Genomic DNA, 13,565 nt, shown 5'->3' with positions numbered 1-13,565 from the left:
TAATAACCTGGATTTTGTAGTCAGTGGCAAAGCAAAGGCAATCTAACAATCTCTGTGGCAGGAATTTCCTCTTTGTCTGTGGCTGTTTAAATCTGGCACCAAATTGAAGGAATGCCTTGGTGCACAGCAGCATTAATGTCAGTAAGCTGCTAAGCAACCAATCAAATTGAAGTATTCACACACAGTAAACTAGGAAGTTAGAAACACTTAAAACCTTTCACTTTTAATTTAGCGAAGTAAGTATGTGAATGTATTAAGTTAAAAGCTGAAATAAAGAGAAACAGACTTGGAGAAAAAGAAAAAAACTTTTTAAAATATGTGGAATTTTTAATCATTGTGGAGAAATTTGAAATTCCACAAATATGAAATTAGTTAGTTTTCCAGGGCCAGTGAGGGCGTTTTTGAGTAATTCTGAACTTGATACAATGGTAAAAACTTTTATACCTCATTCAAGAAGTTGGGGCTTTTTCCGGGGTTTTTAAAGTGAGACTCGCAACATTAAAGTGGAAGATTTAATCATTCATGATTGCAATGGAGATCAGAGTCTGTGGGAAACTGCACAGCACATTTTATGAAAGGGCATAGACCTCGCTGACAGCAGATTCTGGATTTCCACATTATTCTACAGATGTGTGGACTCCCTCCCTGAGTTGCTGTCAGTTTCAGTGGAATAATGACGCTGAACCCTGACAGTTTCACTATTATTGCCATGGCCAAGTCCAAGCTATTGTGGGTGCAGAAGGGTAAACATCATAAAGAGAAAAGGCAAGGAATAATATGTGCAGTGGGGAGATGAAGATCCCACTCCCCTCACTTCCCTTACAAAATTAGGTTTTATGTTGGCTGGTCTGATGGCTATCACATGTATATGCTGAAGATTCTCTAAAGCAAACTACTGAGATACCTGCTTGAGGAATACTGTCCCTTTGTCTGACACATTCTCACCCTGTAGGGTCACTACACTTACCGCACTTAACCAAACTCAAAAGCCTGAGGACAGGTTGGTCAGGCTTAGGAACCCCAACGTATGTATTTTTTTCTTTATTCTTTCTTGGGATTTCGGCATCGTTGGCAAGGCCAGCATGTTGCCTATCCCTAATTGCCCTTGAAGTAAATGGTCTTCTAGGCTATTGCAGAAGGCAGTTAAGAATCAACCACATTGCTGTGGGTCTGGAGTCACGTGTAGGCCAGGCAAGGATGGCAGGTTTCCTTCCCTAAAGGGCTTTAATGAACTAGCTGCGTTTTTACAACTATTAATATTAGTTGTCATGGTCACCATTAATGAAAATAGATTTACATTCCAGATTTATTAATTGAATTTAAATTCCACCAGCTGCAGTGGTTGGATTTGAACCCATGTCCTATTAGCCTGGGCCGCTAGATTGCTAGTTCAGTGACATTGCCATTATGCCACCGTCTTCCCAAAATGCTGTGATAGTACTGACATTTAACAAGCTGAAACCATGCAGCCATTCTATTCATTAACTTGTAGGGTTTCCTAGCACCAATGACAAGAATTCCACATCCCAGCTACTGGAATCATTAATGAATCAGGAATATTATTCTATCATTGACTGCAGACCCTTGTTGCTTCAGGAGGTTGACTACTAAATCTCACGTAGAATATTAAATTGGTTCTAATCTCAACCATCAGGGTTTTAGCTTGGATCATTCTCCACTCCCTCTTAATTTCCCATTTCCCATGGTTGGTGTGTGGGTGTTTGACAGGTGGGTGGACATTTGACAGCTGTGGCTTTTAAAACTTTGCTAGGAGGAAGACATTACAGAGTTAGAGAGGGGTGAGGATTTTGAGGAATTTAAATTTAAGGCATTGAGAGACCAAGAGGCAATGAATGTCAGTGGCGACAAGGATGATGGGCGAACATGATGTGATGTGGGTTGGGATACAGCTACCAAGTTTTGGATGATCTGGAGCTAGTGAGGATGGGAGGGCAGCCAGAAGAACATTGGAATAATCATGTGTGTAGGTGACAAAGGTAATGGTGAGCAGTTCACTGGCAGCAGAACCAAAGCAGACGTAGAGGTGGGAAGAATTACAGAGGCAGGTCTTCGCAATGGAGAGGATATGCAGCTGAAAGCTCAGGTTGAATATGATGGCAAGGTTGTGAGCAGTCCACTAATGCCTGAGACAAATGTCAGGTTGGAAAATGGAGTGGGAGGTAAGGGAGTATGGAATTCTTGTTTGTTTGTATAGTTGCCCTGAAAATCATACCTTCCTACAAAGTCATCCCATGTGATTCAAAGCTTCAATGCTTCCCCATCAGCTACATGACAGATGTGAAGCTGCTTCAGTAAGGTGCAATGATTTATGTAGGACAGCTGGTGATGTGCCACCTACCTTGATGTTTAGATATCCAAATACAATGAAGGATTTGTGCTGAGAATCTCAGCTTACTTTTTAAAAAAAAGATTTGGCTGCCATTTATTGCCTAAAAGTGTCCTGGATCTTGCCCAATGAGTTGGGATGAGATAATGGAGAGAGAAAGAAACCATTCTGCATTTATTTAACGAGCTATGTTTTCAATGCTGTAATTGTTTCTTTCGTTCTTGCTTTTGCAGGGACGTTGCACTCGGGAAAACTGCAAATATCTCCACCCACCCCCACACTTGAAAACGCAGCTGGAGATCAATGGACGGAACAATCTAATCCAGCAGAAGACTGCAGCAGCCATGCTCGCACAGCAGATGCAATTCATGCTGCCAGGCACACAGCTGCAGCCAATGGTAAGCGTTGGCTTCATAACGTAATCTCTCTATCACCATGACTGCCCATTTGCACCTCTGTAATATCATCCATCTTTCCATCTTTGCCCCAGCCTCAACTCACCTGCTGCTGAAACCCCCATCCATGCCTTTGCTCCCTCTAGATAAGACTATTTCAATACTCTCCTAGCTGCCTTCCATTCTTCCACCCTCCATAAACTTGAGTTCATCCAAAACTCTCTGCCTGTGTCTTAACTTGCATTCACACATCACTTCTGTGCTTGCTGAGCTGTCTGGCAATGCCTTGATTTGAAAATTCTCATCCTCATTTTCAAACCCTTTTATTATCCCTATCTCTGTAACTTCCTGCAACCCTCTGAGATCTCTGCGTTTCTCCAATTCTGGCTTCTTGCCCATCCCCTATTTCCTCCACTCTGTACCTTCAGCTCCCTGGGCTCAAAGCTTTGGAATTACCTCCCTAAACCCCTCCCTCTCCTCCTTGCAAATTCTGTAAAATGTACGTCTGACTAAATGCTTGGTCACCTGTCCAATGTTTCCTTTTCTCTCAAAAGAAAAGGGAATAGTAGCTGAAAGCTGGTGAGCTGTGAATGTGATTCTTATGATGAAAAAGGGTGATAGCACAAATCCAGGGAAGTATAAACCAGTTAGCATAACATTAGCGATAGGAAAGATACTTAAATCTGTGCTCAGAGATGTATTGGAAGAACATCTAGAAATCAAAATGTAATAAAGAATAGTCAGTACAGATTTCAAAAGGGAATTCTATGAAGGAACAAAGAGTAGACAAGGGAACTGTAGATGTAATATATTTAGATTTCCAATAAGGTAACACATAATAGGCTAAGGAATAATGTCAGAGATTGTGAAGTTAGAGGACAAGTAGCAAAATAGCTTGTTAGCTGGCTGCAAAACAAAAACAAAGAGTAGGGCTTAAATGTATCTTCTCAGACTGACAAAAGGTAGGAAGTGGTGCGTCACAGGGATCATTATTGGGGACACTGTGGTTCACAATCCACAAAATGATTTGGACTTGGGAATTGGAAGTACAATTTCAAAACTTACAGATGACACCAAATAGGGAGTATATTCAATACTGAGGAAGAAAGCAACTAAATACAAGAGGCCAAGAGTAAACTTGCAGAATGGGTAAGTAATTGTCAAATTTAGTGAAATATAAATAAGAGTGAGGCGGTGTATTTTGGTAGGAAGAGTAAGAAGGTCACATGTCACATGGAAAACAAGAATCTAAATGAGGCAAAGGAGGAAAGGTGTCTCGGGGTACAAATAGACAAATTACTAAATATTGTGACGCAGATTAATAAGGTCATTTAAAAAAGGAAAGAGAATTGTAGGGTTTGTTTCTGAAAAGCAGAGAAGTTACCTTAAACGTAAATCGAATCTTGATGAGATGTCAGTTGGAGTATTGTGTATAGTTCTGGTCTTCATATCATAAAATGACAGGGACACTGGAGAAAATGCAAAAGGGATTCACAAGAATGAGGTAAATTGGTTGTAATTTAGCAAAGCAAACTAACCATGTGCCCTTTAATATGCTCAACACTACTATTTGCATATCTTGAATATCAGTCTCAAGGCACACCAGTGAACTTTTGGCCAATTATCATTCTTCATTTTATGTTTTTATAGTACTCAGACATTTTTAAAATTTTCCATTTTTTCCCTAACCAGATGATTGCTACACCTCAAAAGTACTTAATTGGCTTTAAAGCACTTTGGAATGTCCTGAGTGTGTAAAAGGCACTATTTAATTGCAAGTTCCCTCTTTTTTCTTTCCTTCTGGTTGTAAAGCTGGCATTTTCCAGTAATCCTTATTAAAAAGCATTACTACAAATTTCCTACAAGGCAGATTAGTTTTTGAAAGCATGTGGATTCCCATGATCAGTGTGACTGTGACACATTGGATCTTCTGGGCAACCTAGATTTGTTGTGGAAGTGAGGGAACTTCAGGCCATTTTTCGCTCCTGGGTCAGGTGCACAGAGGCGGAAGAATTCCCAGCTCCATAAGTCAAACCTTTAAAAATGGCTTTCCTGGATATTGGTTTCCCCTGAGGCGGGGCCGGTGAACCATTGAAATCTCTGTTCACGTCGGCAGGACTGGAAGATCCCGCCGGCATGAGGGGATGGACAATTCCAGCCAGAGTTAACGTTTCAAGTCATATAGACTCAAAACGTTAACTCTGTTTCTCTCTCCACAGATGCTGCCAGGCCTGCTGAGTTTTTCCAGCATTTTTGTTTTTATTTTAGATTTCCAGTATCTGCAGTATTTTGCTTTCATATCACTAATGGAAGCTCTCAGGCTTATGTCAACAGACAGAGTGAACCAGCAAGCAACCATTTTTAAAACACTCCAGATATTTTTTTCAAAGGTATAAAGGATAGCTTGACAATTCCCTTTGACAGGTGCTTCTGACAGTTTTGACAGTTGATTTTGACAGGTTTGTTAACAGTTCCAGTGAGCTTGACAGTAATGAGTTTCTGCAGTTGTTACACACATTTATTCCTACTTTTACAATTCCCAAAGGGCTCCTGACCTACCCCAAAGATATTCCAGAACCAGATCTCTTTAAAGGGTTACCCAAACAAATCCAGAAAGTTCAGACCTGTTCTTACCTGGTCTAAGCGCACTTCAGGTTTCACACTCCTGGCCTACCAAAATCACACTTCAGTGAAGGCAGCTGATGATTTAAATAGCCAGCTACCTCTGTAAACTTCACCTCCAATACTGCTCCCATGAAAATGGGGAGTGTTGAGGAGCAGGACTTCTGATTTTGGGCCACCTCTGCTATTTTCGCCACAACAGAGAGGCTTTCCCTCGTGATGAAAATTTGGGTCCCCATTTGCTTTCTTACCACAGCTTGACAGGAGAACTCAGGAATTGTAGCCTTCAAGGTCTTAAAATGTAAATATTCCTAGATTTGGGAGGTTCTCAATGAGGTCCTTTGGGAACAGTAGAATATTAAACTGGTTTAAGCAGAAAATATTTGATGCTCCACCATTTAGACATGAAACATGGACACTGTTTTGGCTGAAAATTCCTTAAATGAGAGTTGGACCTGTTTGTGGCTGGGCCACAGATCAACTGGTAGGTACAGTATGGCATTATTCAGGGAAAGAGGGCTCTTGGACTAGTTTTGATTACTTACTGGGGGTTGGGAAAGGAATTTTTCAGAGTTTTGTCTCTAATTGGTCTGGAATTTTAGCTGCATCTTCTACCCCTCCCAGGTGATCACATATGATGGAAGTGTGTGTATTGTGATGCTTAAGGACATCACAACTGTATGGAAGAGGCTGGATTGGCCAGTTGGTCTTTTCATTTCTGTCATTGTTTGTATGTCCATATGTAAAATAAGAATGATACTCTAATGTGCTATCAATATAATTTCTTTTCACCTTTATCCACAGACGACATTTCCTGTTACTCCATCTTTAGCAACAAATCATACAATGGGTCTTAATCCCTACCTGAGTCACATGACCCATGGGATGGGATTGGTTCCAACAGAACTGCTACCAAACACACCTGTCCTGGTGTCAGGGAATCCCACTGTTACAGTCCAAGGAAACACAGCTTCACAGAAACTAATACGAACAGACAAATTGGAGGTATCAGCGTTTATATACATGTATATGTGTTTCATCTGTATGTGCAATAGAGGGAATAGCTTCCTTTTTATACACTTATTATAACTATATGTGTACAATATATTAACATTTTTTTTGTTTCTGTGTACACTTTGTTAACATCTCCCTATGTCCCTCCATCACTATTTATAGTGTAAATTATAAAAATTGATAATGTTACTGGATTAGTAATTCAGAGGCATGATCCAAAAATGAGCTCAAATCCCACCATGGCAGTTGGGGAATTTAAATTCAGTTAATTACGTAAACTGGAATAAAAATCCAGCATTAATAATGGTGACCATGAAACTACCAGATTGTTGTGAAAACCCATCTGGTTCACTAGTGTCCTTTAGGGAAGGCAATCTGCTGTCCTTACCTGGCCTGGCCTACATGTGACTCCAGACCCACAGTAATGTGGCTGGCTCTTAACTGCCCTCTGAGATGGTGTAACAAGCCACTCAGTTGGCTCAAGGGCAATTAGGGATGGACAATAAAGGCTGGCCTTATGAATTAATAATTTAAAAATGTCTATGTAAAACTGTAAAGCTATAACTATACCCTCCCACCATAAGAGGCCACAACGAATCAAGAATTTTACAGAGAGGCACCCGTTCCACTACCATATCTTTGCAGGAAGTCGTGTGTGAAATCCCATTTATTCATGGTTTGTACCACATTTCCAATGCAGGAACAGGAGGAGCCCTGTGGAAAATGCTGGCCATAGTGTGACATTTTTACGTAACCAGTTCCATTATAAGCATGGGTAAAGGAATCAGTTACATCATTGTTATAATAAAGATATTATACATAACTTTATTATTATATAAATTATGTCAGTAGGCCCTGGTTCAATTATACCCTAACCTCCAACCCAATTCACCTAAGGGTCTTGACTTTTCATGAGCAATCCTATAGGAGGCTGACTAGCATGATAAATACTTAGTCAGACATGGTACTTGAGAAAACAGAGTGATATGTGAAACCATTGGAGCCAAGAAACCGCTAAGACTGTTAAACTACATCAGAGTGATTGGGATAGGTTCATACCAGCAAGTATCCTCATGACAAATGCCCTATCTCTCCCTGGTGAACAGTACCAAATAGAGCTGGGCATTCCCAAATGGGAGGGAGAGGTCCATTACTAAGCAACATTGGGACAAACAGCCTCCTGTATATCCTAGAGATAAAAACAAAAAAACTGCGGATGCTGGAAATCCAAAACAAAAACAGAATTACCTGGAAAAACTCAGCAGGTCTGGCAGCATCGGCGGAGAAGAAAAGAGTTGACGTTTCGAGTCCTCATGACCCTTCGACAGAACTACAGACAAGTTCTGTCGAAGGGTCATGAGGACTCGAAACGTCAACTCTTTTCTTCTCCGCCGATGCTGCCAGACCGGCTGAGTTTTTCCAGGTAATTCTCCTGTATATCCTGGTGGGAGGGGATGATGCTGGAGACATTAAAAGGCAGAGAAAGTTCCTCCAAATGTCCTAGAATAAGTGGTTCAGGGGAGCTGAAACTGATCTGTCTGATGATCTTTCCTGAAAGATCAATATCTTGACAATTAGTGTTAACAGAAGCAGTGTGATGTAGAGTGCTTGCAGGTTCAGCTAATGTAGAAGCAGGATTTTAGTCCTTGTTTTTTATGTTTTGCACTGGAGCCATAAGGCACTCCTGAAGATTCATCCAACATGCAGCTGCACACAGGCCTGAAGATCTGATGTTTGATCCCCAGTCAACGTTGGATTAACTGATCTCGACCAATCCAGCGACAGATCTATCTTGGTGCCTATCAGTCAGGTTCTCCTGCTCCTGTTAGTCAGCCAGTCCTCTCTGTGAGAGGTCACAACATCAACATGCCGGGGATCAACGCTGATGACCATGGTGGAACAGCCAGATGATTGTCCTATGATGAGAGGCTCAATAAATTGGGTCTATACTCCATGGAGTTTAGAATGAGATGTTTAGAAGAGTGATATAATCTCATTGAACATACAAGATTCTGAAGGAGTTTGACAGGGTAGGTACTGGGAGGCTGCTTCCCCTATCTAGGAAACCTAGCACATATGAAACAGTCTCAGGATAAGGGGCTGATCATTTAGGACTAAGATGAGGAGAAACTTCTTCACTCAAACGGTTGTGAATCTTTGGGATTCTCTATGCCAGAGGGTTGTGAATGCGCCATCACTGAATATATTTATGGCTTAGATGGACGGATTTTTAGTCTCAAGGGAATCACCAGTTCTGGGAAGTGGGCAGGAAAGTGGAGTTGAGGCAGATGATCATCCATGATCATACTGAATGGTGGAGCAGGCTCGATGTGCTGTGTGGTCTCCTCCTGCTCCTATTTCTTATGTTCTTATAATTTTTGCTTATGGCATTGGGGTAACTGAGAGTTTCTGGTAGACAAGGTGGGATAATAACCCAGCAAGAGCTGAAAACTTCTAAAAGGAAAATGGTTGACCAGAAAGTTAATTTACAGACAAAAGCTGCAGTGTGTCATAATTGTTTATTTTGAAGGTATTCCCTTCCTCTTTGTTACCTTTCTGTGCCATCGTTAATTGAGGGAACATATAGTCAATCTTCTCCCGGGAATTTGTCAAAGATCAATCTGTGACCTGTGATCAGAGAGAACTGCCCAAGATGAATCACTGTCCACTACTCACTTGGTCTCTGTTCACGAGCATCTGGTCTCCTCCTCATAACAGCGTGACTCAGATCAGGCATTTCTCACATCGGGCATTTAGGTTATCCCAAATTCCCAGTCTGAGTCACAACACAGCACAAAGTTGATACTTTCTCCACTTTTTTTGCTGAATGAAGGTTGGAGGTGAATAAACTCATCAGTGAAAACAAAATATGTCATGCAGAGATTGATCTCAGCAAAATGTGTTTGAATACTCTGAACTAACTTTAATGAAAAGGCCAGTGTGCACTTCCTGTCTGCAACACCTTACTTCCTAATGTCACATTTCTGTCACACTATTGTGTGTTGACTTTTCTCATTAAAAATTCCAATGTCTATATTTGTAATTAATCCCACCTATGTGAACTTGCTATATATCAAAATCTTGAGTGTATGTATTACACTTCAGATATCATACTTTAGGAATTTTGGAACAGGAGGAGGTTATTCAGTTCCACAAGCTTGCTCTCCCACTCAGTTAGATCACAGCCCATCTGTACTTCAACTGCATTTACCCACCTTTGTTCTATGTCCCTTGATACCTTTATTTAAAAAATAATTATTGATCTCAGTTTTGAAAGCCCCAGTTGTTTTCTTGCACCCACAGCCTTTTAAGGGAGAGAATTCCAAATTTCCACTACAATTTGTGTAAAATAAAAAGCTTCCCAATTCCACACCAGAATCGCCGAGCTCGAAGTTTGTTTGTGCCTGCTTGTTTTTGATTACCCCACTGGATGAAATAGTTTCTCCATATCGACCCTTTCAAATCCTTAACTTTTTAAGCTTAATACCTTATTGACAAAATATTTTTTTTTAAATGAGATAGGCAGGCAGGTATTTCAAATTGAGGTGAGTTACCAGTTATTTATTGCTGGGAAGGGAAGTTTGGAAATTGACCTGCAGTCTGAAATTTTACAATTTCTCAAATCTGCCAACTTCCTGCCTATTTACAGCAATCAAACTTTGTGGCCTAAAGAGATGGGCCAGTTGAAAAACACAGTTCCACGGTCGCAGCAGAACCATGTGTCAAACAACACTCTAGGAGACCAGAGCACAAAACCCAAGCTGATGCTCCAATGTAGTGCTGAGGGAGATGTCCTTCCTATCTTTCAGACAAGATGTAAACCAATGTCCTCTCTGTTCTAATTTGCCTTTCAGGGATAGCAGTATCCCATTACTAAAAGCGAAGTGTGTCATGTGATCCAGTTCCAGTTTTGCTTTGGCCTGTGAGCAGAAAACAGCACACACAGCTCTGCTGCTGATGCCTTCAAAGCTTTACTGTGCAGTTACCACACTGCAAGTTTAACATTCCCCGACGCTACGATGGTTTCATTGCAGTTTCACCAGAACTTTGAGGGTTGTTTCATGCCATGTAGCATGATCTAAGGCTGTTCACCATGTCATACCTGTACATAATCTTGCTGCCAGGTGGTTTTACCACTGCTGTGCACCATGTTGTGTTTTGATAATGATATAAAAGCACCCGTCACCCATAAGGGATCGGGTAAACATGTTGTGGGCTCATTTATTTAGTGTAGGCACATAAGAATAAATATACGAAGGCAGAAATCTTGAGGATATCAGCAGCAGAGCTGTGTGTGCTGTTCTGCTCACAGGCCAAAGTGAAACTGAGACTGGATCACATGACACATTTCCATTCTACTGATGGCATGCTGCTATCTCTTAAAGGCATACTACAACACTCTCTAACCACTCAGATGTAAAAGATCCCATGGCACTATTTTGAAGAGCCCTGATGAATATTTGTCCCTCAATCACCACCTCTATAAAAATTATCACATTGTGGTTTGTGGGAGTTTGCTATGTGTAAATTGGCTGCTATGTTTCCTATGTTACAACAGTGACCAAAAGTACTTAACTGGCTGTAAAGCACCTTGGGACATTCTGAGGTTGCAAAAGGCACTATAAAAATGCAAGTCTTTCTTTTTCTTTCTGTTACATTGCATAATGTTATGATTATAAAAGAGCATATCACTCGACTTATCAGGAGCAGAGTCACAGGACATATCCACCAGTGGAATAAAACTTGATGAGCTGAGTCCTTTACCTCTCTGCAAGAAATGGATTATGCAGCAACTGTGTGACATTGCAGTTATAATTGTAATGCAATGCTCTGCTTCAGTTCTGTCTTTTATTTTTAATTTGTTACAAGTGAAGGAAAGCCAGTGGACCCAAGAAGCCGCCTGCTAACGACTGCTTCCATTAGGTTTGCAGGGAGTTTCAGCGTGGAAATTGCACTCGGGGTGAAAATGATTGCCGCTACGCACACCCCCTCGAAATGGCAATGATCGATTCGAATGAAAACACTGTCACAGTTTGCATGGATTATATCAAGGGCCGTTGCTCACGGGAGAAGTGCAAGTACTTTCACCCGCCCGCACATCTGCAAGCCAAAATAAAGGCCGCTCAGCACCAGGTGAATCAGACTGCAGCCGCTGCCATGGTAGGTATACTGAGTAGAGAGGGCCTTATCTTTTTAATCCCAGGATGATGTCTCTGTTTAAAATTCCATGGACTAATTAAAATAACTAATACACTACACTATCCTGTGCTCAGTACACTGATTGTGCCCAAAGTGTGTCCGAAAGGGTGGATCTTTTTCAACCACAGCATATAGCCACGTGGCTTATAATTTAAAGCTGGCAGTGTTAGCTGGGTGAAGGAGGGGCACACCCAGTGAGTGAATATATGTCATCAGCAGCCATTAAAATATGAAACAATTTTTTGCCCCATTAGAGAGAACTTAGCCTAGAAGATTCTGTGGATCTGGAAAACCTGACAGCCTGCCAGATGCTGGGGTGGAAAGGGCTTGAGCCTGTTTTGACTGAACACCTGGACTTTTGTGAGAGATCCACCCAGTTCAGCAGGGAGGAAGGGAGGGAGGAGGTGTTTTACTATGTCATTGTGCCATCGATAACCAGGGGGAAACAAGTCTTTGGCAGGCAGTGGGCCTCACGTCAGCTATGCTCAGGCTTGTGTTATAATAGCATGCCCTCTTTGAGGAGCAAGTCTGTGGAATTCTGGCCACCCCTTCAATTCCACCTCTATTTGTGATGCCCACAACGAGAGGTAGTCGGATGGTAGAACTGACCCACTTCCACATGAAGGGCCTGTTCACATGTGAAATGCCCCCCTCCCTTTTGAGAAGCATCAAACTCCACTTACCCGCACCTTCTTGGGCCTTTAGATTTGGAAAATTATGCATGTTACCCCATTGTGTAAGAAAGGTAAGAGAAGAAAACCCGGGAATTATAGACCAATTAGCCTAACGTCTGTTGTCGGGAAATTATTACAACCTATCATTAATGATAGGGGTGACTGAACACCATGATAATTTTCAGCTGATTGGGGGAGGGCTAGATGTTGTTCTTTGGTTGAAGATGTAGAATGTTGGTTTTCGATGGAGAGAGTTTTTGGCCCACTTGTATCATCCTTTTACAGCAGCCGAGAAGTTTTTTTCCATGGGATTATGGGGAGAACACTGTTAAAATAACAACCCAAGGAGGTGTGTCCCATTCATTCAGATTAGACGCTGATGAAGCTCTTAAGGACTGTTTTTATAAAATTTGCCTTGATGGTGAAGTGTATCAATCATAAAGCTACTCTGCACCCAAAGTGTTTATGTTTATATATTGCATTTTAGCTTTCTTTTAATAAAAAAGTTAGTTTTCCATTTAGTGATTACAAACATTGATGTGACACTTACTTGCAAAGCGAGCAAGGGTGTCTGTTTGTAATTGTGTAGCTGAACAAATAACAGTAGTAAACACCTTTTGTTATGCATGCTTGTTCTTTTGTAATATGTTGTATAATGCATTCAGATTGTTTTTTCTCCCCCCCTCTTCACCTACCCATAATGCATTGCTGCCCCTATGACGCACCTCTGCTTGCTGTTTATGTTAATGCGCTTGAACCCCATTGGCTCATTGCCATCCATGTGCTCGCTGCCTGCTAATTAAGACTCAGCCAGCTGTCAGATCAATGAAGCGACCCCTCGAGGCAACCTTTGACCTGGTACTTGCACCTTTCACCTTCTTGCTTTGCTTGTAGCTTTTTTAATTTTGTAAATATAATGTTAGTTAGACTGCATGAGTGCTTTTCATTTGTTTGGTACCATAATTAACCCTTAGGACACTGCCATTGCATATTGACCTGCTTGGAATGTACTTTGGTGGTGCCAATTAGCATTTTGCCATCTCCTAAGGGTTTGGCATAGCAACAAGAGATACAGCCACAGTGAAACCTGTTTCTACAGCCTTATGGATGCAGTAAAATACATTTGTGAACAGTTATGGCAAGCTACTGCACTCCATAATGCCAGAGTGCACTATTATATTTATTCCCTTCTGGGCTGGTGCAGCACAAAGCAAAAATCTTCTGAGATACAAGTTGAAGTGGTCTCCGGGTGATTGAGAGAAAGCACAGAGAATAAAGAAAATTCTGATCCGGGAGCTAAAGCTGCATTTAAAA

The 13,565-nt window shown here is 41.3% G+C and overlaps 1 protein-coding gene across 5 annotated transcripts in view; it reads left to right on the top strand.

Moving 5' to 3' along the window:
* LOC121281860 (muscleblind-like protein 3) overlaps window positions 1-13,565 on the top strand; it is a 185,715-nt gene that overhangs the window by 131,562 nt on the left and 40,588 nt on the right. For all 5 annotated transcript variants that reach the window (XR_005943968.1, XM_041194942.1, XM_041194943.1 and 2 more), the window contains exons 3-5: window positions 2,581-2,745; window positions 6,169-6,369; window positions 11,302-11,538. Coding sequence is in view for 4 of the 5 variants with exons in the window: in XM_041194942.1 (XP_041050876.1) it covers window positions 2,581-2,745; window positions 6,169-6,369; window positions 11,302-11,538 (603 nt within the window). In the remaining variant the exon portion in view is untranslated. The remainder of the gene's footprint in view (window positions 1-2,580; window positions 2,746-6,168; window positions 6,370-11,301; window positions 11,539-13,565) is intronic.

The sequence above is a fragment of the Carcharodon carcharias genome, chromosome 9 (assembly GCF_017639515.1).
Source record: "Carcharodon carcharias isolate sCarCar2 chromosome 9, sCarCar2.pri, whole genome shotgun sequence".
Taxonomy (NCBI): Eukaryota; Metazoa; Chordata; class Chondrichthyes; order Lamniformes; family Lamnidae; genus Carcharodon; species Carcharodon carcharias.
Note: the sequence above shows the minus strand (reverse complement) of the source record. Positions and strands in the feature narration are given on the sequence as shown.